The 27,252-nt window shown below is 38.9% G+C and overlaps 1 protein-coding gene across 4 annotated transcripts in view; it reads left to right on the plus strand.

Annotated features, from left to right (window-relative positions):
* The window catches only part of ccser2a (coiled-coil serine-rich protein 2a), a 57,569-nt gene extending 33,157 nt beyond the window's left edge, over positions 1–24,412 (plus strand). For 2 of the 4 annotated variants that reach the window (XM_055171439.2, XM_055171440.2), the window contains exons 7-11: positions 1,956–2,124; positions 2,294–2,359; positions 2,851–2,946; positions 4,970–5,080; positions 21,670–24,412. In XM_055171439.2, coding sequence (XP_055027414.2) covers positions 1,956–2,124; positions 2,294–2,359; positions 2,851–2,946; positions 4,970–5,080; positions 21,670–22,263 — 1,036 coding nt within the window. In that variant the 3' untranslated portion in view covers positions 22,264–24,412. Of the gene's footprint in view, positions 1–1,955; positions 2,125–2,293; positions 2,360–2,850; positions 2,947–4,969; positions 5,081–13,866; positions 13,952–16,471; positions 16,512–21,669 lie in introns of all 4 variants that reach the window. The other 2 variants (XM_055171441.2, XM_055171442.2) reach the window with 2 other exon arrangements.
* The last annotated feature ends 2,840 nt before the right edge of the window (positions 24,413–27,252 follow it).

Consider the following 27,252-nt stretch of genomic DNA (forward strand, 5'->3'; position numbering starts at 1 on the left):
CTTAATATTATAATTATAATAAGAGACCCAGACAGGGTCACCTTAATGGTCCACGTTTTTTTCCTTCATTTTTTTATAAACATTTCCCACTCTCTCTCTTTGACTTAAGTTTAAATTAAACAAGTTTTAATTTTTGCTGCACTTACACACATTTTTTAAAACAAACAGACAAACAAACAAACAAACAAAAAGAGTCATTTACATTTCAAATATTTAATATATCTTGTTGACGTTAGAAAGTTGTAGTGCTTTTGCTCATCATTTGATTATTTGTTAATTCTTATTTTATTACTGACTGTTTAATCATCTTTAATAATATTTAAAATGTATATGAGGTAGACAACTGGTAGTTTTCAGTGTCATAACTTTATTTGTTAAGGTTATGGATCAAAAGCAATAAAAACAATAATCAGGCCTGTACTATTTTTTGTGCTTTTTGTGGTCGATGCAACCTTTGCGTTATTCAGCCAGCGACACCATGTTGATTCCAAACCGAGGCTGTAAGAATGGACGTCCAGAGCATGCGCTTAAAACCTATTGTTTTGTACTGGGATGTTGGTCATTCAGTTATCAAAACACAGAAAATAAATCATTTAACACATTAACCGGAATCAACACAAGTAGGATTCATTTCTACCTCAATAACATTTGTACACTCCAATATAGTGCAAAAATACAATATTGTTGTTTTAAAGGGACACTCCACTTTTTTGAAAATATGCTCATTTTCCAGCTCCCTTAGAGTTAAACATTTGATTTTTTTCCTTTTTGGAATCCTTTCAGCTGATCTTCGGGTGTGGCGCTACCACTTTTAGCATAGCTTAGCATAATCCATTGAATCAATTGAACTCTCATTCTGGCGTAATAATCAAGGACTTTGCTGCTGTAACATGGCTGTAGGAGGCGCAATGATATTACGCAGTGCCCAAAAATAGTCCCCTTAGTAAGTTTTAATGGCAGGGGACTATTTTCGGGCACTGGGTAATATCATTGCGCCTCCTGCAGCCAGTCCTTGATTAATACGCCAGAATAAGAGTATAGTCCCTAGCCATATCTGCCTAGAAAATCTCAGCTTTTAATTTTCTGTCGGTCTTAGCACGCGATGTAACTACAGAAGAGTCAAGTTTTAAATAGGAAAAATATCGAAACTCTTTGGTTATTTTTTTGCGCGATGCTAATGGTCTAATCAGATTCAATGAATTGTGCTAAAATGCTAATGCTATGCCAAAAGTAGTGCCAGACCCAGAGATCGGCTGAATGGATTCCAAAACGGATAAATCAAATGTTTAACTCAAGGGGAGCTGGAAAATTAGCATATTTTCCAAAAAAGTGTCTCTTTAAAGAAAAGTAAACATGCTTACACAGCATGAGAAATTAGCGTTATCCAACAGGCTAATATCCAAAGCGGATATTATGTACACAATGCGCTATTCTCATCTCAAATTAGGTCATACGCCCCTTCTAATTTTAACAATCCACGTTATCTGAGGTTCTTTGTCCTGTAGAAGTTTGTAAAATGATGTATTTTCTGTTTTGATGGCTGAATGACCAGCATCCTGATTCAAAAGATAAGGCGTATAACAAGCCATTTTTTATTTTTTTTTAATAATAAAGTTTTAAAACTTTTAAAACATGAAAGAAAATATAAAATTTGTAATACACCCCCTTCAATACTGATACCGTTCTTTAAATTCATGTCAATGAATGTGTATTCTTTGTAAACACATTTTAAATATTTTTAAAATATCAAATTTATTTCCTTTTATGTGTTTTTATGTATCTTTGTTTTATTGTGATTTTTAAATATCTTTTATTTTTACAGTTTTTTTCTCTTAAAAATGATTTATTTCTTTGTGTATGAAGTGAGCTGTAAATAAACTTCCTTACCTGGCCTTCCCTAATATTATTGTTACTATAATTTAGTCTAACTCTGAATTTTTTTCTGTCTATGACAGGCTGGCAGGATTGCATTACGACGGGTTTCGTACGGCCCAACGCACTCTCCCTCCCGCAATTCAGCACGATGACCACACGGTGGCGCTAGACTCGCTTGTTCTCAAACACATGGCGGACGACTGCACCTCTGTCAAATCACAGCTGTTGAAACTCAAGAGTCTTCTGCAGGTATCGCACGCATATCCAAACACATATGCAGATGGCTACATATACGCAGCTGTTTGCCCCTGAGCAGCGACGAGTGCATGTGTAAATGTAAACGAGGAAACAGACAGACAATAAGATAAAATCAGCTGTAAACAGGACAGTCTTTGTTTGTTTGTGTGCATTTGTTTAGATGGATGATGGCGAGATAACACCAGAGAGTTTGGAGACCAGCGAAGATGACAGCAAAGTTCAGCAGGTCTGTAAAATCACTTGAATTATTATATGTGACCCTGGATAACAAAACCTGTAATAAGTCACAACATAAGCCAACATGTGATGTATTAGGTGATGTATAAAAATGAATAATCATAAAAATGACCCTTCTGGGTCCAGGGTCACATATAAGTCACCTGTAATTATTCAAGTAGATTGTCAGTAACAATTAACCAAAATAAATAATAAACAGCAGACATTTTCTTGTCGATATTCTTGTTTGATTAACATAAACAACATAAGAGACAGCGACAGGTCTCCATTTACACTGCAGGGTCTAACCAATAATCCAATAATTTGACACGCATCCTATTTTGCTTGTCTCATCTGTTTACATTCACTTGAGGCGTAACCAACTACATCAATACCTCACCAAGATTGACCAAGAGCTGCTTTTGATCGTCCACGCGGGCATTTGTGTGTGTACAATATCATTGATTTTATCTGCATCTGTGTGTGTGTGTGTGTTGTCAGATGGAGGAGATGATGAAGGAGGTGGCAAATCTCAGGGAAGAGCTGAAAAAGAAAGATAAAATCATCACTCAGCTCACGCAACGGCAACAAGAATCTGTAAGCCCATACAGACACACTCGTACTCGCTTATTTTGACCATTTAATGTCAATTGATAATACATAATACATGAGTCTGCTAGAATACGAAGCCAAACGAAGTCCGTGTCTGCACCAATGAAAGAGAAAGAGAAAGACTTAATCAGGACGAGCTATTCGCAATATAGACCCGTGCCTCGCACTGTTCATTAACAGTCCTGAAAACATGCTAAATGATGCATCAACACGTGCACTTCCACCTTTCATCCCAATTAATGTCCCCTTCGGTAAGCAATTATATCATTAGTGCTAACAAACTTAACCCTCTTTTATTGTGCTGATGGCAAAACGGAGATGAAAGCAAATCATTTTTAGTTTTTTTACATTAGAACTGGATTAAGTGGTTATTAGTGGTAGTAGTAGTTGTTAGCAAACGTTTAGGGATTTTGACAAACTTATCCTCAGTTTTTGTGCTATGGGCATAAAGGATGACCTGTTTCCTCAAGCAATTGGACTTCAACTATCGGACTTAATCTCTTTCCCCGCCAGCGTTTTTAAAATGAAGTGGCCAGCAAGCATTTTTTTATGATTTTAACAAAAGTTTAATGTCTTCCAGAAAATGTTAAATTTAAAAATAAAAGAAAACTTGAAATATATAAAAATACAATATATGAAATGAAAGAACAGACCCTCTGTTTAAAAAAAAAATAAAAAAATAAAATAAAAATATTAATAATAACGTTTCATCCTATCTTCATTTGTTCTCTTTTTATGACCTCTCAAAAATGGGTAGGTTTCTTCAAAAATACAAAATTTGGAGCAAAGAGCTGAGATAATTCCACTTTTGTGAAGGACTTTTGTTAGAGATCAGATTCAGTGCGATAATCAAAACATACACAGAGTTTTTAGTGTTTTTGGATCAGTGGATGTTTGAGTGTTTTATAAGTTGGGTAAAAGCGCCACCTAGTGGATAGTAGCAGAAATATGGATTGCCATAAAAACTCGTCATTGGCAGGGAAATGTTTTCTCCTAATTGACAAGATAACTCGTCAATGGCAGGGAAAGAGTTAAACATCTTGTTTAGTTTTATTTTCTCGTATTGTTAAAAAGTAAAAAAAAAAAATTATCATTTAACAGATGTACAAGCATTTCTACGTACACACCAGAAGCGAATTTGAATATTTGCACCGGTACAGACTTAGGGATGGGACGGTATGAAAATTGCATATCATGATTATAGTGACCAAAGTTATTACGGTTATCAATATTATCATGGTTTTGTTCAAATGAGATGGAAATGTTCAAAAAGAACTGATACTCAAACTGAAATCTTTTTTTTTGTAGTTTTATTTTTGAAAATCACAATTGAATATTTCATGTCCCTGAAATTATTTCTGTGGTAAAAAATAAATAATTCTGTCTAATAAGTTTACCGTAAATGAATACAATACATTATCCCTTAAATGCCGCCTTGTGCTAAAAACTGTTGCATGTGCGTGCCTGCGTCATACTGATTCTGGCTGGACAGGATTTACCGCAATTTTTCAAAATCACGGTAATCAAACATGGTTGTAATGATAATTAAATTTTAAATGATAATACTAACTGTCAGTACATTTTATTATGGTTAATCGTGAAACCGGTAATCGTCCCATCCCTACAGTATTACATACCAATTTAATGCAAAGACGTGAATAGAATTTGCGCAAACGAGCTTTTCGCCTCAATTTGTCTTCCACGCAAGTTGAAAATATTCAACTCAAGTAGAAAATTTGCATGACACGAAGTTTAATCCAGAGAGTAATCTACGGCGAGGAACACGATGCTTCGCATTTGGTGTGTACGCAGCATAAAAACCAAAATATAGAAGGAACTTGGGGCAGTGCGCAACCACCCTAACAACTGCATAGCAACCAGTTCAGAACACACATAACCGTTAGCAACCACATAACAAGTCAACATCCCATCATTGTGACGACACATTTTTCATTTTCATTTATGTAAAACTTTTGTCTCGCTCTCTCTCTCTCTCTCTCTCTCTCAGCCAATGAGATGTCACTGTCATCAGCAAAAGTGTGGGATCAAAGGTGAGAGAAGAACACATCATGATAAATCCACTCAGACGGGGTGGCGGCCGCCCCATCATCATCACGCTGTGAGTTCTTTTTCTTTATCTCGCTAGCAGCATGCGTGTCAACACGATCGCATCATCCCGAAATTCCCCCGAAATGTCAGACGCGCATGTCTGTGCGCACGTCCTTGCCGAGCTGTCGCTCTTGCTCTCATTTCCCATTTCCCCCCAAACCCCTGTACGTTTTATGCTGGCTAGTTGTTTACAAAAGTAAGAAGCAAATGTGTTGTCACGCCTGACAAATCAGACAACACATTCCTTCTGTTCTCTTATCCGTCCTTTCCTCGCATTCGTATTTCACGACGAAATAGCTCGGCGGTCTCGCGGGACTCCCAGAGCGGGGTCTGGTTTGCCGAGGTGCCGATTTGGCCAATTTGCAGCTGTTTGGGGAAAACGACGATCTACCGCAGAGTACAGAATGATTGTCATCTCCTATTTAAGTGAAGCACACGGCACCCGTCCAGGTGGCTTAGCTTTCAGAGCCCCGGCCCGGGCTGTTTACTAGGGACGTGCTCTTATTGGACACCGGCACACAATCGGTAAAGCTAACAGCACGAGATAAATGACCCGAGTCAGGAGAGATTAGAAGGAGGTGAGATGAGGAAACTCTGGTGAGAAGAATCTGAAAGTGGAAATGAGGGCTAAAGTTGTTTTTTGGGAAAACAAAGGGGATGTTTGGTATGTGCGCTTGTTAGTGTTAAAGATTAAAATCGAAGAGGATGGATTTGTAGCCTGTTAACAGTGTTTCATTTTATGAAAGCAGAAAGTTAAATCCTTGGGATTTAATATGAATATGTTTCTGGTTCAACATCCTTTAATTTTTTTGTAACGGCACTTTTCTGATTCAGTCATAGCCCTAATTGATTCTTTATGTTAAACTAAACTGTAGTTAATAACTGCGGCAATGTACTAAAAATTTTTTTTGCATACAGATGACAACATTGATACTGTGTTATGTATGCCAACCGAGTAGTGGGCAATAACAAAACATCTGAAAACATAATATGCATGCGCATGATGTCTCACAAATAAATATTTTGTAGTTTACATGGAGACAAAACGATATTGTTATTAAAAACATGCACTTCAAAACTTGTTTCAAAAATGTTCAGGCCACCAGTGCGCCGTTGTTGTGTAATCGAAAAGTAACAAGCACAGATTATTTCACAGATGTTACTCCGGATACAATTTCGGATCAATTTTGCCGAAGAATATCTGTTTTTCTTGCTGCTCAAACAAAATCCTTTCAAAGTTTCCTTCAAAGGTCCAATGTGACATCTCACAAAATGTCAAATCTTTTTTGCCTGGTTTTCAGGCATTGTGATAAGACCCTGTGCACCCGGATACCCAGAAATTGCAAGACTGACAATCACTGTGCTTTTTTGTGCAATATGTATCAAAGGGAGGGAAGGGAGGTCTGAGGGCATGTAAGGATGAGACGACTACTTTTATTTGGACCTTTTATGTCATACATTTACATGTCTATGCATTCTCTGAAGGTCCATAATGTAAGATTTAATAAGAGTTCCTCCTCAGGTCAACCCACTCCAACCCTACTAAAACCTGTAATGCTCTGGGCATCAGGTTTGTTATGATTAGTTTTGTTTTCAGTATTGCTTCAGAAATTCCCTATGGTGCAACAAAATGGGGTGTAAACACTTTTACAATACGGTTTGCATGGTTAGGGGGAGGATTATGGGCAAGTAAATAAAGAGTTTGGTTCCATAACGAGATAACTCCATTTTTGTCAAAACTTTTGTTTATTATTATGTTGTTATGTTTTTATTGTGTTTTATTGTGCTACTTAGCTGTATTTTTTTTAGTTATGAAGGCTTAAATCAAAACAAACCAACTGCAGTTTGATATTAATTGGAATGCACAATCAACAAATTAGATTTTTGATGGACAGAGCGGAAATATACCAACTTACAGGTGTAACTTTTTAGTAGGATCTCTTGACAGAAATGCAATATAATATACATAACTATACGTATAAAGACCTTACGTAATGAACTGTATTGTTTTTATTACCTTAGAATGAGTTGTTTTTATCTACATACACCGCGGGTCACCTTATAAGGAAGTCGTCGTCATGTTTCTACAGTAGCCCTAAATGGACAAATTGTTCTAGAGCAGTGGTTCTCAAACTTTTTCAGCGTGTGGCCCCCCTTGTGTATGGCACATTCCTTCGCGGCCCCCCCCAAAGAAAACTTACAGTATGACAAAATTTTTTTCTAAAACTCAACTTTTAATTAAGCAAAACATATTGAATGATACAAAGTAGTGCTGTTGGTTAGTAGCCTTATTTTTTTTAGGTTTAATTGCAAAGAATTCATGATAAATTGTTTTTATTTTATAAAATGTTATAAAACTGGGGCCCCCCTGGCACCATCTCGGGGCCCCCAGTTTGAGAACCACTGTTCTAGAGATTGCGTTTGTCCTTGCGTTGTCTCAGACAACGACATGTTTGTCCTGTGGCAGCTAACGTAGCTTCTCATTACGTCTCGAAATTGAGGTTGGTTGCAATTTGCAATCTAACCACTAGATGACGCTAAAAACCCATATACTGTACCTTTAGAATGGCAAGCTGTTAGTTAATTGATAGATGATAAATAAAAAACGTATTTATTAAATGCACTGCAAGACATTATATTAAATGTACCGATTTTTCCTGTGTTTTTCAAGCTTTGATTGTGTATACGGTGCGCAATATAACAAGTGTTCATGAACACATGAAGAGTTTGGTTCCAAAACGCAATAAATCCATTTTGACTAATTTGGGTAAAAATGTGTTTTCAATACCAAGAAAGTGACAAGATAAAAAAACACTATTTTCTGTTACAAACTTTCACATAGTATCTTTAGGTTATAATAACATTAACAATTCAAATCCATAATTGTATAATTTTCAAAGATTTATTACAAAAACTGATTATTTTTCCACAAAATGCAATAAATCATGACTTTTTTTTCAAAATGCTAATAAATCTATTAATCAATATATAAATGTGCATTCATCTTTGCCATGTTATATTCATTTAGTTGACTAGTGCTATACACTGATAAAAATAAACATTAATGGCATTAATCAAATCACTTTGTCATATTAAGAACACTGTCATTAGCCTCTTTCACACAGTAATTCTGGTAAATTACCATGAATTTACCAGAATGAATTTACCAGTAAATACAAAAATGTGCTGTTCACACATGCAGTGACGTTCCGTCTTTTTACCAGTAAGACATCATTCACACATCAGTATCAAAATACCGGTAAATTCGGAGAGAAAGCGGAAGTTACCTGTGGCGCGCGGCCGGCGAGCTCCGTCCGTGTCGTATTTGTAAACGGCGGGTTATGACTTAATATCCACGGTCCGTATTTTGTTGTTTTCACATCTGTGGCAAACGGTCGCGAAGTTGCTCATGACCAAACAACATTGCGTTAGGCGGCGTCAAACGGAACCTGCGCGTTTGCACATTAGGCTTCACAGATGGTGTGCTAAGTAGTGATGCACCGATGTGAAAATTTTGGCCGATACCGATAACCGATATGACCCTTGTCTGTTATGGCCGATACCGATATTTGCCGATGCCGATATCTCTGTATAGAAACCACATTTTAATGATAATCATAAATAGCTATTTTCCAAAACATTTTTTTTACTTTTGTAATTTATTCCCAGAAATGACTGATTGGGCACCTTTACCCATGTGCAAAATGTCATCAATTAGCTGATTGATATGTAAGCTTATTCTTTGTAAGCTTCGGAATGCTTATTTTTTAAGTGGGTGATCAAATTAGTTGTGTTGAACAATTTGTCCCGAACTCCCCCTCGTATCACCCGGCCCTCACTCTCATTGCACACAGCAGCAGGGGTGTCCAGACTTTTTTGTGTGGTGATCTACTTTTAAAATGATAAAGCCGACAAGATCTACATGCTAAAAAAACACTTTAAATGCGTGGACTATACTGCATATATCTCTACATTAGATTTAGGGCTGTCACCATTACTCTATTTTTTTGAGAAGTTGAAAAAAATCCTGGAGTTCATGTCGAGTACTGTATAAAATAGCAGAGACACGGTTTAGTAAAACAAACTAGAAAGAAAATGACAATAGTATCAGAAGCATATAAATCAGCACAATGCTGCAGCTCTCTCTCTCTCTCTCTCTTCCTCCCTCGTTCGCTCGGGCGCGCGTACACACACCGGGCGCGTGCATCAGCTGCATGAAGGAAAGAATGCGATTGCATCCTGGTAAATTTCGGAAGTTTACACTGCAGCGGGCAGGCATAAGATTTATAAAAACACATTTGAGAAGAAAAGCACAGCAATTCAAAAAGACTTTGTGTTTCACAATTACTCTAAGACAGTGGTGTCCAGACTTTTAGCCGACAAGTTCTACATGCTAAAAACACTTTAAATGCGTGGACTATACTGCATATATCTTTACATTGGATTTAGGGCTGTCACCATCAGAGCATGTGAGTGAAGCAGAGGCAGAGCGGTGTGACGCTCCGCTAAATATTCCGCTCTACTGTTCAAGCGCTCCACTTCAGTCGCTCACCGCCCAAGCAAGCGCTCCGTTAACTTTCCGCTCACGCTCGCAAATAAACCAATTCCTGCTCAGATATAAAAAAAATTTTAGTAAGCCTAATTGTTTTCTTGGATAATTGCATTTAATTAAAGTATTAGCTGATAAATCGCATGTACAGTTGTGTGTTGGCTATTATAGTTTAACTGATACGGAGCTCCGGATATAATTAAAATTAACAAATTGTTTCCACGACATCCACTTGTTTTACTAATTTTAAGTAATAATAAATGTAATAAGTAATTACGAAATATTATAATAATTCGTTCCCCTTATGAGAAAGATTAACAAACTATACTGTTATATAAATATATTATTTGAAAAAACTAAAACAAATTGAAGAACAATTTCTTAACAAGAAGGTTTTTAAGTGCAAATTTACAGTGCATCAGTAAATACAGAACACAGCTCTGTCTTAAAGAAATTAAAATTAGACAGTATTTATGAACCTGTAAATGTACAAAACGAATGCAATACAGAAGGCCATGAGTATTTATGGCATTTTCAATAGTATATTGGTAGATAAATTAACGTGTATCTATATAGTATGAAAACGAATAAATCATTATTTTGGCTAAATTCATCTGGATATATCATTTTAGTCAGACTGATTTGTCATTATTTCAGAAGCTTAAATGCTATCTAAAACAACTTACATTTTATCCCGAGTGTTACTTGGTCAAAAATATTTAGAAATATAGCCGCGAGAGCAAATTATAGAACAAAAATGTTTAGCTCACACGGACCGAACGAAAAGCCGTTAATTAAGCGGACTCTCTGTAAAATAGATGACGTGCTGAATCAGTCGAGTCGGCAGATTATCATCAATGCTTATAATGTTCCACGCATGCTGTTAATGAAAAAAATAATATCTAAATGTCCAGGGAAGAGTCAAGTGTTCAGTCAGTTAATATTAAAGGCGTTTTTGGCTGAATCTTTCTCATCCACGGAGCGGAGAACTATAAAGGTTCTTATTTTAAGTGGTTTTAATGCTGGTGAGCAATCAGTTAGCCTATGTTATGGCGCTTTGTATTTGTGTTGATCAGTTAGATTAAAGTAGCCTAATTTTAATCTTTAAAACTGCATCTAGATGCAGACGACACTACAGTTATTCTGTCATCTTAGTTTCATTTCTTTCATTTCTATGTGAGGCTGGCGACTTCATTAAAACAATATTTGAACTCCATAACTTATTGCTAGCCATTTTTACAGATTCTCGAACTAGCAAATTACCAAAGGGCATTCTGGGATGAGCGAGCGGTGCTGAACGTATTGATCGAGTGGAGCGGACATTTCGGAAATGCGCTCTGCGCTCTGATAGAAATATTACCACGCCGCTCCCGCTCCGCACCGCTCGCATGCTCTGGCGGGCAGGCATAAGATTTATAAAAACACATTTGAGAAGAAAGGCACAGCAACTGAAAAAGACTCACGTGTGTCACAATTACTCTTGGAGGCATGGAGCAGCATAAGGATACACAGTTAACTTATGTGCAATCTACCGGCATTGCCTTTGCGATCGCGATCGACGTATTGGAGAACCCTGTCACACAGCATAGCGAGGATCTTCTTCAGACTTCAGACACAGAACCTGCTTCAGCATATGTGTAACTTATGCGCTTGTGCAAAAACAAACATACTCGCCCCCACACTCACGTCTCCTACACACACACGTCAAATACACAGGAATGATTATCGGCCTGTTCACATCGGCCCTATTTTGACATCGGACCGATGCCGATGTGTAAAAAAATGACCATATCGGCCGATATTATATCGGCGGCCGATATATCGTGCACCACTAGTGCTAAGGACGTCGGCAATTTGACAATTAGATGGTAAGCTGTTTTAAACAACTTTGGTGAAGAAATGTGGATGTTAACTTCAGGTGTGCTCGACTTTTAAGCAACATGTGTGTGGAAACGTCCGTAAACAGTCTGGGGGAAACCGCGTCACCTGTATAAAAAACTTTCTGATTGGCCCGCCCGATCTGTCAGCGCGGTCTGACGTCATCTAAATGCCGGTAATGCTATATTTTTTGTTCACACACAGCGCTTACCGGCAAATTACAACCTGTCTTACTGGTAAATTGGGAGCACTGATTTACCGGAAAGGTTCTGTTCACACATGACATGTTAACTGCAATTTACCAGTAAATTACCAGTAAAGACTGTATGTGTGAAAGGGACTATTGTTGCTGTCATCATTAGGACGTCTGTAAAATGTTTTGTCCTGGTTGTCCTGCTCGATTTTTGTTGACTTTGAGTAAAATAATTGAAAGTTTTTCACAAGATCCCCTGGGGTCAATGTGTTAGCATGACAGAAGCTTGATGCCGTCAGGAGAACAAGCAACAGCTGTCAATTTTGCTTCGCCCGAGTGCCTCTCGCATAAATGATTCGATTTTGACTGTTTACGTTTCTTCCCCGCCACAGAAAACCACCACAGGTTTATCAGTGCCAACAAAAGTATTATTTTGTTTTTGTTTGTTTGTTGATCACAAAGTACAAAGTAGATGAGGAAAACTAGGATTCTGTGTGAATTCAACACGCCGCCATTGTTGTTTACAATGCGTGGAATGGTGCGCTGTGATTTGTTGAGCGGATTTATTGCATTCTGCAGAGAAGGAAGACTGGTCTTTGTCGCGGGTTGGAAAAAATGGAAAAAAAATGACAGAATAAAATGACAGATATCGGATTTTGCGTAAAACTAAACTAAACTAACTTTTAAAAATGGAATTTATCGCGTTTTGGAACCAAACTCTTCACATGTTATATTGAAAAAATTAAGTATTTTTCACACAATTTACTTATATCTATACCGCTGTTTTCACTCTCCTAAAAACGGGCTGATGTCTTTATTGTTCTATGAAGTCCCTCCTTCAGAAATACGAAACGAGTTCAGTGTGTTGTGATTCGACAGCAGCTTAGCGCACGTTGTCCGGAAAGGTCACGCCACATTGAGGAAGCTGTCCTCAGCAAAGGCCAAACAAAGAGATTTGACTCCGAGATGAAAATAACAGCATCTCGATGGCATGGCGACAAAAACACTCTGCTAACGCAACTCCTCCTCTTCTCCGTGCAAGTGCAACAAGGAACAAGGCCTTTTTTGCCATATTCATGTAGGTGGAGGTCAGAATATTGTCATCATATACCTGGAAAGTAGTGGGCTGTAGTCCAAACCAGCCGTTCTCTGTAGTCCTTAAAGCGTAACTAAACCCCTGGTCAGAGCCTGACTCCACCCACTGGCAATATTTGAAAAATGCAAGAAATTGGGCAGATCCCAACGGAGATCGAGGGGACGGACTAAGCTCGTACCAAGTGTGTGGTGAGATCGTAACAAGGGCGTGGTGAGCTTGAACCTGCTTACGTCAAGAGTTATTTTTTGGACCCAACATCCAACAGGAAAATTCAACTGCAGTAGCCACCGTTCAACCTGAAGAGGGCAGCACTTAGACGTTTTTACACCATATATTGTAGTATTGAAACACTTTATATCCAAATGTCATAAAACTTACTAAAATCAACGAACAGCGCTAATAAAGCATCATTCTTACAGATCATTAACTAAAAAAGGTTGGTTTAGGGTTTAGTTACTCTTTAAAAAGCGATTTCTGTTAAAGAAAATATATTGATTGGCATTAAACTATGAGCTTTATAATTTTGCATGTATTATTTATGCTCTAACAGCAACATTACACACTAACTAAAGTTGGGATCACCAAAGATGGCACATTTAAAGCATCTGCCAAATGCATAAATGTAAAACCAGAAGGCGGAGATAATTGATAATTGGTTGATAGGAAAGCTGTTCTATGCCCAAACCATAACCCTACCGCCTGTTTCACACATACTGAGTGTGCAGAACATTTTCATTTAACCGCCCATATTAACAGCATTCACAACGGGGGTGAAATGAATACGCCTTGCTCAAGCAGAACGAGTTAAAGTGGAGTAAGAGGGCATTTATTAGATGTACCTGGACCACGGGCACTCATGTTCTTGTTGTTCCTCGCAGGCATTTAAATGTAATGTTCAGACATTCATTGTAGTAGTTCTCAGACAAAAGTGCCTGTGTGATGCATCCGCGAGCGAGTCTCGCCTACTAAACTACGTGTTAGTCTCGGTTCACTGGAGTTTCTCTCTCTACAGATGTTTGTGCACGTGTGCTCGTTGTGTACGTCTGTGTGTGTCACGGTTTTTCTGTGTGTGTGTTGCAGGCTGCATCCACTTCTTCTCTACTCACTCCCTGGCAGTGCCAGTACCAGGCTGCACCTCGTGCCAGCATGCCTCAACGCAGACAAAGTGAGTCATTAACCCCTCATCTTTAAACCCGGTCTCTCTGCAAACCTTTCTTTCCACCCATCTCTCTCTCTCTGTTTTTTTTCTTTCTGGGATGCTGTCTCTATATAGGTTTATAAATAGGATTACTATTTATAAATATAGTGGTAGTTTTAGGATGTGTAAGGAGACCAGTTCAGTCTCAGGAGAGGGTGTCAGAGAGATTTGATGTGTGAAAGGGAGATACTGTGGATGGAAAAGTGAAAGCATTTCAGACAGAGTCAGCAGTTCCCTGCTGTAAAGGCTTTGAAGTGTGTCTGTCGGGTTTAGATGGGTCACTGGCTGAACACACCGATCTATTACATTGTGTGTGCGTGTCTGTGTGGATAAGCTGTGAAGCATGGGAAGCAGGTGCGTTTTGTTCAGGGATTTTGAGTAAACATCTTTGCGCACCAGTGCGGTCAGTTGAAGACCCAACATGTGTTGCCTGAACCAGCTTGACCACATGCATCTGTAATAGATGGTGTGTGTGTGAGGTTGAATAAGAAAACCTTTTATACACAGTGAAAAACAAAGAGTATATCCCCGTTTTATTGGTTGTATGTGCTTCAATTTATTGGTTTCTCAGCAAATGTGTGTAAGAATCTGAGTTTTTGGTGCTTAAAAATATTTTTTGTGGCAGTGTACAAGTTAGTCAGCTGTATAGAGTCATAGAAAAATGTTTAGAAAGACACTGAAAAGGGATGAAGCTTAGGTTTAAAGGGGCATTGTGTAACTTTTATGCTGCGTTCAGACCAGCCGCGGTAGAGGCGTCAAGCGCGGGTGATTTTAATGTTGTCAATCTGAAGATGTGTTGATGCGCATCCGGAGGTCCCACGTTGTGAATGAGGCGTTTAGTGTGGTGCGGTAGGCGCGATTCCGCCTCATTCGCGCGTCTAGTTTGCGCGAATGGCACGAATTGAGGGTTGCTGCGGGAAACCCGCCAGTTGAAAAATTTAAACTTTGGCGGAAAAGCGTGCCACGTTAACCAATCAGGAGCTTGCTCTAGTAGTGACTTGATTACAGAAAGCAAGAGTCGCAGAAGCCCCTCCCATGACGCGAATTTTCACGTGAGTATCTCAATGACTAGAATTTCACGCGCGAATGAAGCGAGTAAACTCAAAAATGTTCAAGCGGCAAACTAGACGCGGTAGACGCAAATTTGATGCCTCAAACGCGGCTGGTGTGAACCCACAGTTAGAAGGATCTCTAACTATATTATAAGTTGTGTATAAAGACCTTACAAAATGAACTGTATTGTTTTTATTAACTAAGAATGAGCCTTTTTTAGTTCAGTACAATGAAGTTGAGCTGCTTCTGCGATTTAAACGCGTCGTTTTAGGCTTTGTCCACACGAAGCCGGTGCATTCCCTATCCGATCATTTTTTTTCCTTGTTCTAAAAAAATAATCCGTATACACGAAACCACTGAAACCGACTGAAAGCGGTGTAGTATATATGCCGGACCAGTATGGGGCGCTGTAATTCTGCCACAGATATACACTATACACGAAGAAGAAGACTTTGAGCATGCGCATAACCAACGTATGGTGTTGTCCATTATCGCTTGTTGCTCACCACAATTGCATAGAAGAAATAGATTTTGCGGTAATAAAGCTAGTAGGCTTTAGTAGCTTCTGTAGCACGAACACAATCACGTAGTCCGCCGTTATTGTTGTTGCTGTTACGTGTGACGCTTCCGACACGTGATGTGATGACGTTTTCGCTTCACAAAATATACGGATTGACGTACACACGAAACCACAAGGGTGTCGATTTCAGATTTATTCACTTTAGGACCCGGTTTCAAAAAATAGCGGTTTCGCTCTCTCAAAACGCCGGATCCGTGTGGACGAAACGGCAATACGATAACAAATTTATACGTATACAGTGATATGCGTCTCCGTGTGGACAGCCCCTTAAAGAGTGAACCAATGAAGGATTGTGATTGCAACCCACTGTTTAAAAATCTCCCTTTACATGATAAAGACTCTCTCTGACTCCGCAACAGCGCTGAGACATATTTCAATATTCCGGGTTGATTTCTGTCAAAGGTTTAATAGACAGAAGAATTGTTATAATTTAGGAATGAGATTGTGTGTGTTTGTTTGAATCGAGATCTTTTTTTTAATAATCGTGCAGCCCTAGTTAATTTTAACCCAGCGTTTGGTCAAAAAGGGACATGGTTGTAATGTAACCTATTCTGGGTTGTTTAAATCAATTTTTTGGGTCAAATAGAAACATTTTCTGGGTTAATTTAACCCAGCAGGTTCGTCTCTTTTTGACCCAACGCTGGATTGAAAATATTCCAGCATTTTGTCTGCTTCAACATACATTTTTTCTGTTTTATGTCTCCTATTTACTAATGTATTCTTTATATCTTTCCATTCTCTTCCGTTTCTTCGGTCTGTTCCTTCTTTTGCTTCTACCTATTTTCAAATTGACAACACTGTGCTCTGTGTTGTTTCTCCCCCTCTGCCTATCCCATAATGCCCCTGGACAACAGGGGTGGAGCATCTAGTACATTTCTTCCGTGACACAGCGTGGTACAGTAACAGCTACTAAAAGCTTCAACCTTTGCATGCTCATTGACATGAAGTGATCCACCAATGCATGCTTGTCGTGTCGCCTTTCCGCATGTTAGTTTTAGAGGATGCAAACAATTCTCATTACACACTAAATATCAAATGCACACAGCTGGCATGACTTTCTCTTTCACCCCAAACCACCTGTTTTAAGTGCTCATCTTGTCCTCTGTGATTGCTGTGGTTATGTTAGATCTGTCTTTGCCCTGACGGAGCTCCAATGTTTACTGGCGCTTTCTGGGAAAACCATCATTTCTTCCAGCTCACACATACACACAGAGACTTTATCCAAACATTTATCTGTCTGCACAGGTGGACTGAAGTTTAAACATCAAATACACAAAAGCAGGACATTGGCCACATTGCAATTGTCATCAGTCCTGTGACTGCCCAGGGGAACACAGGACGGTTTTAGAGGACAATTAAAATAAAATGATCCGATAACTCTCCAGGAATTGGTATTATAACCTCTTCCTGCACAAAGCCAGGATATTAAAAACCCTTCTATTATCAAAATGGCCGCATTTTTTCACACTAACCCTACGGTAAGACGAACGACTGAATTAGAGGCGGACTTTATTACAGCTCTTTCTATTGTTGTAATATTCAACGAAAACGTTACGAAGGTTATCTTGTGAAACATTTCAGAGGTTGTTAATTCTCTGCGCTCATCTCTATAGCCTTGGGTGTTGCTCTTGCTAAAACTAGACTCTGTTGAATAAAGACATATTTGACACAGTCTGACTCTTTGACTCGTAAAAAGAAAAATTTGACTCATTCTACTGGAAAGTTGAATGTACTCCCTCATTCAGGGGACGTTTATACAAAAACTTTTTTTTAACTATAAGCGGAAACGTTTTTATGCGGTTTGGATGTTATTTTACACGGCAGCGATGTTTTGGGCTCCTAAAAACGTAAACTTTTATAGACGGGTATCAATGTAAACTACGTAAAGTTGAATCTGTGATACCGCTAACATCATTCACAGTCTATAGGTGTGCTTGAGTATAACCAAAACAATAATGGTGGCCTATTGGACTGTGTTTGTGCTGCTCAAGATACTACGTTTATTAATGCTGCTTATAGAAAGTTTACACATTTTTGCATCCAAGGTCACTTGTAGTAAAAAACCTAAGATTTTTGTAGTAAAATCTAAGCAAAACTGCTTATTACTTTCGTTGTCTTGATGGCTTGTATTTTTTTCTGTATAGAGTGCCGCAGGGATGACTTTTTTTTAGGCCAAGTAAGCAGGACACTGGTTCCCTCGACAAAAGCCCATTATTTACTTTTTTTAGACTTATAGATTATCAAAAAAAAAAGCTTTGTGTTAAAGTTAAAGACAAATTTGTTTTGTCCTACAAAGATAATTTTCACAGATGAACACAACTTTTATGAATTTCGAAGTCTAAATGCGTTAACTATAAATGAAAAGCTAACTTTATGCTACAAGCTAACTACACCACTTCAATGTCATCACCACCAAGCTTCTGACAACTCTTTCAGACTTTGTTAAACACATTTAAAACATGTTTCCTGATAAGGAAAAACTCTGTGTATGAATTTTAATTGGGATCTTGTGTTGTTTTTGAGATCTTCATGCGTGATGACATTTAAAGTCCCCGACAAAGTCTGTAGTCCCACGTAGGAACTTGTTATCAACCGCCCTTTTAAAGACATGTAAAATTCACGAGTGGGTATTACTGGTGCGTTTTATGTTGTAGAATAAAACGTAAAAATATATTGGGCTGGTGTTAACCCAAGATCTTATTTTGGACATTTAATCAAAATCCCATTCAAGAAACCCATTGATTTTTTCAGGTTGGAACCGGAAGTCCTAAAATGCTAAATCGATTTTGGGTTTTGCCCACAAAAATATCTTCCCTGCGGCACTAGAATGCGTATGTGCACCGGTGTGCAATGTTTCTTTGCAAGGTAACATCGCCATCTACTGGCCTGGCACACATAAGACAGTGTATTAGTCGTCAATTCGTTTAATGGGACATTACACTTTTCTCATTTTCCAGCTCCCGTAGAGTTAAACGTTTGAGTTCTACTGTTTTGGAATCCATTCAGCGGATCTTTGGGTCTGGCGGTACTACTTTTAGCATTGCTTAGCATAATTCATTGAACCTGATTAGACTATTAGCATCGCGCTTAAAAATAACCAAAGAGTAATGATATTACGGAGTGCCCAAAAATAGTTCCCAGCTATTAAAAGTTGACTATTTTCTGGCACTGCGTAATATCATATGCCGCCTGCAGCCATGTTACGGCAGCAAAGTCCTTGATTATTACGCCAGAATGAGAGTATAGTTCCTAGCCATATCTGCCTAGAAAATCACAACTTTTAATTTTCCGTCGGTCTTAGTACACGATGTAACTACAGAAGAGTCAAGTTTTAAATAGGAAAATATCGAATCACATTGGTTACTTTTTGAGCGCGATGCTAATTGTCTAAGCGCCGCCAGCCCGGGAGATCAGCTGGATGATTTTCAGGACAGTAGAACTCAAAATGTTTAACTCTAACATAACTGATTATGTTTGTTTTGCAACATTGCTGTCGTGTAAACGTAGCCTCGGGTATTCATGGAGATTAATTAACATTTAAAGCGTGTACAATCTTTGGCTCTGGAATGATGACACTTTGGTGCCAATTTGACTCGGTCAACAAACGCAGAGCGACTACAAGCAGCAAACTGTTTGTTTGTTTGAAGATCTTTTTACTTTTGTTGTTTTTGTTTGTAATAGTGCTGCATGTTTGTGTGTGATCATTTCTTTTGGCTTAACATGCTGTGCTGTAACAACATGCATGCACTGTGGTTTCATACTAATAGCGTTTCTTCAACTCCATAAAAAGCTGGGCTTTCTGTGTTACTCATTTTCCTTTACCAGGTCTGGACCATCAGGACCATAAAATTGAATAATATTTGAAAACATTTGAAATCGAGGTTAAAGTCTCATAATTTAATGATGAGAAAAGGAGCATCAAAGTTTGATTTCACTCATTGATTCCAATCTTTCACATGATCTTACTCTAAAGATAACAAGGTTATATTTTCACAGTGTTTAAACTTTAGCTTCTCTCATCTGCCCTCACTTCTGTGCCCTCACTGGGTTTAAAAGTTCAGTCTCTTGGGTCGGTCTGTTCTCACTAAGTGAGAGAAAGACAAAGATGAATGAATTATGAATGTGTTACCTGCAGGTGTCAGCCCATGTCTCTCCGCCCTTGAGACTTAATGATGTCACATAGGAAGAAACTGTCTGCACTCCAACTCACAAATAGTTTGCTACTTGCGCTCAAACACTCAGACAAACTCTTGTACCCTTGTCAAACCCTATTACATTGTTATTCAGTATTTTTTATTCTAAGCTATTGCTTCTCAGAGATGAAACTGTATAAAAATTTTACTTCACGTTTACAGTGACCAAAATCACCCTGATTATCAATATTATTATGGTTTTGTGAACAATTTCTAGAAATGTAAAAGGGTACTGATGCAAACCAAAGTTATAATTGATTTTTCATGCGCACTTCTGATCGCATAAACATCAATAAATAACATTAATGTTAATCATGGCACATTTGGGATTGTGCAATAAATCTAGTTCAGATAAAACACAAGTAAATCAGATTTTCATATAAACACAGGACAAATCAGCAAGCCATCTGTCTGTGTATGTTGCGAGAATAAAGTAGAAAGGAGCGTTAAACTTATCAAATGACATAATTTAATTTAAATTGATAGAAAAGATGGATCTGTCTAATGAAATAGGTAAACATGTCTCCGTACAACTAGATTTCTCTAAATGTAAAATTTTTTGGATATAAATTTGTTCAGTGAAGCACTGTCATCACTACGGAGCCCCTAAGGGGACATGGAGCAAAAATTAAATAAAGTTTAATTTCGCGTGCGCACGTGCAAGTATGGCGTGCGCACGTGCAAGTATGGCGTGCGCACGTGCAAGTATGGCGTGCGCACGTGCAAGTATGGCGTGCGCACGTGCAAGTATGGCGTGCGCACGTGCAAGTATGGCGTGCGCACGTGCAAGTATGGCGTGCGCACGTGCAAGTATGGCGTGCGCACGTGCAAGTATGGCGTGCGCACGTGCAAGTATGGCGTGCGCACGTGCAAGTATGGCGTGCGCACGTGCAAGTATGGCGTGCGCACGTGCAAGTATGGCGTGCGCACGTGCAAGTATGGCGTGCGCACGTGCAAGTATGGCGTGCGCACGTGCAAGTATGGCGTGCGCACGTGCAAGTATGGCGTGCGCACGTGCAAGTATGGCGTGCGCACGTGCAAGTATGGCGTGCGCACGTGCAAGTATGGCGTGCGCACGTGAAAGTATGGCGTGCGCACGTGAAAGTATGGCGTGCGCACGTTAAAGTATGGTGTGCGCACGTGAAACTGAACTTTAGCATTTTTTTACTCCAATGTCACCTTAGGGGCTCGTTACATCACAAACGCATGAGAGCAGATGTGAATAAATGTGTTTGTCTCATGTTATTACTTAAATTGGTTGATACTGGACAGGGGTTTTCTAGCCATGACACTGGCACGAAATGGTAATTATAAAATGACGTGTAATACTAACCGTTGGACGTTTTTATATCGGTTAACCATTAAATCGGTTATCGTTACATTTCCATTGCTTCTCCCGCTTTGTTTTAAAACATAAGACTTTAAGACTTTTAATTTCCCCTGTTAAGCTATAGCTGACAGTGCTGTTTTGCGATTGTATCTAGAGGTGTTATATGATCAGATACCAATAACATGGATATGTTGGATGCTGGATGAAACTACAGTTGGCCACTAGGAGGTGCTGTGGTCTCAGTACAACTCTGTACTTTTTCTTACATAGCAGAAACAATCCTTTAGAGTGAGCAAGAGATACAAAAAGCCTCTTATCTGTTGTGTCATGATGCCCTGTTGTATTCAGTGCAGAGTGTGTTGCATTTACTAAAAAACATACTAGCGAACATGCCCACAAGTCCCAACACAGTCAGTCGCACACTGTCTTGGTTCAATCCCGTTTTCGAGTGCTAAATACTCTTACACGTCAGCTGTCACACATTACAATTTTTTACACATTATAACATTCTGTCTTGTGTCTTCAACAGCCTCAAATACTTCAGCCCATCAACCACAACCCCGACTCCCTCATCCAGGAAAGAGTAACAAGAACAGTCCCCACCGGGGTCCGCAGTGATGCCAGGGAGGGGTCTCCTGCTTTTCCGAGCACTACTGGAGTACCTCGCGAGGAGTCGAGATCCCTGCCCGACCCAGAGGAGTTGAGCCTGTTGCTTAGCACCCACCTTCGCATCCAAGACAACCACGAGTGTGACTCACAAATCGTGAGACCGATCCCAAATAAAGTCTTGCGAACATCAACACCATCATTCTCCAGCCCTCTTTTCCTGCAGCGTCCTCGCCTGCACAAACGGGTTACCGTCCCTGCTCTGCCCGTAGGGGGCAGTAGTGAGGCAAGGCCTGGACCCACAATGAACCACAATGCTAAAGCGCTCCCTCCTCCAACCAGAGGTTTACCGTGCATCAGTTCAGGGACTCACAGAGAGACTCGTGGCCTGTCGTTTAAGCCTTGGCCACCAGTGGTTAAGACAGAGACGGTCCCCAATGAAGGAGTGTCTGAAGCTTCAGGTGTGCTCAGTGTCTTGCAAAGCCAAAGATCCACTGAGCATAAGATGAAGCCATAGACACAGATTAGGCTACCTCCCTAAATGCATGCAGCTTGCACAAGCAGACTCTTAAAACTTTAAAGCTAACAAAGCTATTGCGTCTAACTATGCAACAAAACTCCCGTATGTCACAATCAGTGCTTCTGTTGCACAAAATTTAAGCTAATAACTTTTAGTTAAAGATCGTCATCTGTCATTCCAAACCACTAACATTTATAGGCATTCATTGTTATTCCTAATGGATTAAAGGATTGGATTGACGATATTTATGAATATTGGAAATTCGCTAAGGATTTTTATTTGATATCTATTTGTAATTGACACAAACTGTCTGTTGAGCTCATTTGAGACGCTTGGTGTCTTGATATTTCCCCATGTGGCGTGTCCTGTGGACACCTGCGGAGATTTGGCTCTAACATGTATGGGTGTTTGTGACATTTACATCACCAATCTCCTGCAGCTTTGCTGAGAAGTGCTTATTTTTTTCGATGTGCCGTCCAGGGGCTTTACTGAAGGATAAAAAGATTCAGTGTATCACATCACTCAATTCACAGCTGTCCTTAAGTTACCACGGTGAGTCGCTTGTTCACTTTATTTTCTGAATTTACTGCATAAAAACAAAGCAAACATCCAGGTTGCAAAATGCGTTTTTGTCCTGACGTCTTTCATCTTTTTACCTATACGTGGTGTTTATGCAAGCGGTTGCTTGTGGTTTTATTAGGGCTTCAACAGATTTTCGTTTTAATTAGATTCATGCCTCCCGCATTAATGAAGTACTTTTTCTTGATTATGAATCGTGTGGAAAGGCGCATTTTTTTCTTGTTAGTTGCATACCAAATTACGTAATGATGCTTTTTAATTATTTAAACATTATAATAGTGTTTACAGTTTAAATGCATTTATGAAGCTGCTCCCTTTGCGCCAATGCTGCAGGATTTATTTACTGAAAGAAAGATTTTCTGCCTTGATTTTGGCAATGCAAAGAAACTTAAACGCACAGATAAGTACAGACTTGAGCAAATACTAATATTTTTCAGAAAATATTTGGGAATTGGTTTGACCACACAGACCAAACAGTATACAGGTATGTTTGGCTTTACAATACAGTTAATATATTTATTGTTGTTGATGGTCAAGTATCAGGTGAAGATTTAGTTTAGGATTTAATTTTGAGACTAACCGGACTGATCACAGTCATCTTCAAATTTGTTGTTCTGCAAATCTTTACTGTTACAGTATTTCATTTGATCTGGGATTATAGTCATCGCTCTTGGTTTCATTTAATAAAAAGATTTCACTTTCAGGTTTTCAGAAATATTTCAGATTTTAATGTACCGCATGGTCAGAAGTTTAAGGTTTTGTGCTCGTTGCATGCCTTGATTATATTAACTTATTATGAAAACACATACTGTACTACTGTACTCGCATTGCAATGCAAAAATATTCAGCGGGATCTACCGCATGGAGAAACGCATACAGTATTGTGCAAAAGTCGTAGGCCAGCACCAGCTTTGTTTTAAGTTTGAATAATCATCCATATTTTTCGATCTCTTTATTAAAATACAAACAGAAAGTACAGGAATATGTACACAACATGTAAAAAAATTTTGTTTTCTTTGTTCAGTCAAGATTTTTTTTTTTGAGGAAAACATTCCAGGATTTTTCTCCATATAGTGGACTTTAGTGGAAAAGATTTACTTACTTTTATAGAGTAATATATATTAAAAAGTTAAAACCACTCATATATTTTCAATTATTATTATACATTAAATAATAGAAATTTAACATGACATTTACAGAAATATTGTACTTTTTTGAACGTTAAAATAGGACTGAATGAATAATTGTTTTCAGAGTATTATGCAAAATCATGTTGAAAGGTCACACATGAAGTATGCAAAACCACCCCTATAAAGTTAACAAGTGTGGAGAAAGAGGAGTGTTGTTGTTGTAGAATGATACTATTTAAAGGGATAGTTCACCCAAAAATGAAAATAATGTCATTAACTCTTTCGCCGCCAGCATTTTTTAAAAAAGTTGCCAGCCAGCGCCAGCGTTTTCATGATTTTCACAAAAGTTTAATGCCTTCCAGAAAATGTTCTTCTTTAAATATATAAACATACAATATACCAAATGAAGGAACAGACCCTCTGCTTTCAAACAAAAATGTTTCATCCTACCTTCAGTAGTTCTTTTGTAATCAGCTTTTGAATATGAGTAGATTTCTGCAAAAACACCACATTTTGAGCAAAAAGCAGAGATAATTCCATTTTTGTGACTGACTTTTCATAGAGATCCCATTCAGAGCGATCTTTAAAACAGACACGGACACGCAGCCGCTTGCCATAGGGCAATACTTCAGGGAAGCGTTTTCTCTTGATTGACGAGATATCTCGTCAATGGCGGCGAAAGTTAATGACTCGCCCTGGTGTCGTTCCGGTCTCGGGGGACCTCCGTTCATCTTCGGAGCGCAGTTTCAGATGTTTTGGATTTAGTCTGAGAGCTTTCATTGAAAATGCATTTTGGTCCAAAAATAACAAAAATTGTGACTTTGTTCGGCGTTGTTTTCTCTTCCGCGTCTGTTGTGAAGACAGACTGGAGTCGCGTGACTGCAGTGACGCGGATGACGTGCGACGCGGCTGACGTGTTATCTGGTGCGCCCCAACTGTTTTTTTTTTGCGGCCGGGCTTCGTTTATAGTTTGAGGGGCGCAGTAAGTTTTAAAAAAACCTTCGCAAACATGTCTGAGGATAACACGTCGTCTGCGTCGCTGCAGTCACGTGACTTTGGTCTCATGCGCTTCGCGGCAGACGCGGGGGAGAGGACAGTGCTGAATGGAGTCGTAAATTTTGTTGTTTTTGATACAAAATGTATTTTCGATGCTTCAACACATTCTAACTGACCCACTGATGTCACATGGACTACTCTGATGATGTTTTTAATACCTTTCTGGACATGGACAGTATACCATACATAGATTTTCAATGAAGGGTCAACAAGCTCTTGGACTAAATATAAAACATCTTGCTGTGTTCTGAAGATGAATGGAGGTCTTGCGGGTTTGGAACGACATGAGGGTGAGTCATTAATGACATTATTTTCATTTTTGGGAAAACTATTCCTGTAATGTCTTTATGTCAGTTTAATGTTTAAAATGGTCCACAAGTGTGCGTTTCACATATTTACAGTAATGCGTCATGCAGCTAGTGCAATACGAGAAGTTGAGGTTTAAAATACTTTTTTTGGGGGGTGGATGAAGATGAAGATCGCCAGATTCCCCTATGAAACTGCAATTTTAAACTGCATTGAAACTGTTGAGGTCCACAATATGGGAAAAATCCTGAAATGTTTTCCTCAAAAACTTTATTTTATCTCGACTGAACAAAGAAAGATATAAACATCTTGGATGACATGGGGGTGAGTAAATTATCAATTTTTTTTTATAAAAGTGGAGTAATCCTTTAAATGCAGTCATAGTCTGTGTAGATGCAGCACTTCATAACTCTGCTATATACAGTACAGTTTAACAGACAGTTCACCCCTCAACGTGAGAAATATCACTTCACCCTGGACGTTTAATCTATAGCGAAATTGATTTTACTGCCATCTTCCTACAATGCAAGCAGCTTAGGGTGCTTAAGCCCACCTCACGTGGACCACATACTTCAAGACACACCTAAAGAAGAGATGGGCGGCCATGTCTGTATCCACCTAAAGAAAATCAATGATACGAGAATATGTGACCCGTCACGGAAACCAGGGACACAAGTCGGCAGCACAAGTTTCGAGAAAATGAGAAACAAAGTTTTTTTTTTCAAAATTTGTGATTTTCGTTTTATTGCAGAATCTGTTAGTTGAGATCACAAAGAAGCCTCTCCGTGTTTGAGATAGCAGTTTATGTATATTTAAAAGCGTACATTTTGCGGTTAAAATAGGCTTGTTTTCCGGAGATTCTAGCGTGCAGCGGGGGGCGTCATTGTCTGTGTGTATATTTACATACTGTATAAGCTTGTGTTTTCGCATCCGCCCCCAAAGGGAACAGCGTGACTACTGAATAAGGATAGTTCGCCCAAAACTGAAAATAATGTCATTAATGACTTACCATTATGTCGTTCTAAACTCGGAAGACCACCATTCATCTTCGGAACACAGTTTAAGATGTTTTAACATTAGATTTAGTCCGAGAGCTTTCTGTCTCCTCCATTGAAAATCTATGTACGGTTTCCATGTCCAGAAAGGTAATAAAAACATTATCAAAGTAGTCCATGTGACATCAGTGGGTCAGTACAATTGTGTTGATGCATCGAAAATACAGTTTGGTCCAAAAATAGCAAGAATTACGACTTTATTCAGCATTGTCTTCTCTTCCGGCTCGAGCGTAAAGTCACGTGACTGTAGTGACGTGGCTGCTCTGTCCCTTAAGACATGTTTGCTGAGTTTTATTTATTTATTTCAAACTTATAGCGTGCGTCTCCCCAGACTGTAAATGAAGCTCGGGCGCACAAAACAAAAGAAATATAAAAGAAGCTGGGGCGGAACAAATAACAGTCAACCGCATATACGTCAGCCGCGTCACTGACTTTATGGGGCGCCGCAGTCGGATGACGTCAAAGTACCGCGAGAGCTCTTTAAGAAATCTTAAGAAGTAGTTTAATTTCGACTCGCTCTCGCGGTACTCTGACGTCATCCGACTGCGGCGCCCCATAAAGTCAGTGATGCGGCCGACTGCTATTTGCCCAAACACACAGAAGTTACACACAGATCGTTGTATTCTTTATATAATTGGCTACATGTTTTGTCTATCAATATTTTCCATGAAGTCATTGGCTGATGGAGGAACGAGCGAGCGATTGATAACATCTCTTAAGGACTTCACGTTTTCGACGGTGCTGTTTTTGGATTATCTATTATTTTAAATACAAACTTTGAAGGCGGGTTCATGTGTTTAACGGAACGTAAATACCGGAGTGTAATCTGATATACCCTTACATGTTACATTGTAAATAGT

Source organism: Misgurnus anguillicaudatus, chromosome 7 (assembly GCF_027580225.2).
Source record: "Misgurnus anguillicaudatus chromosome 7, ASM2758022v2, whole genome shotgun sequence".
NCBI classification, from domain to species: domain Eukaryota; kingdom Metazoa; phylum Chordata; class Actinopteri; order Cypriniformes; family Cobitidae; genus Misgurnus; species Misgurnus anguillicaudatus.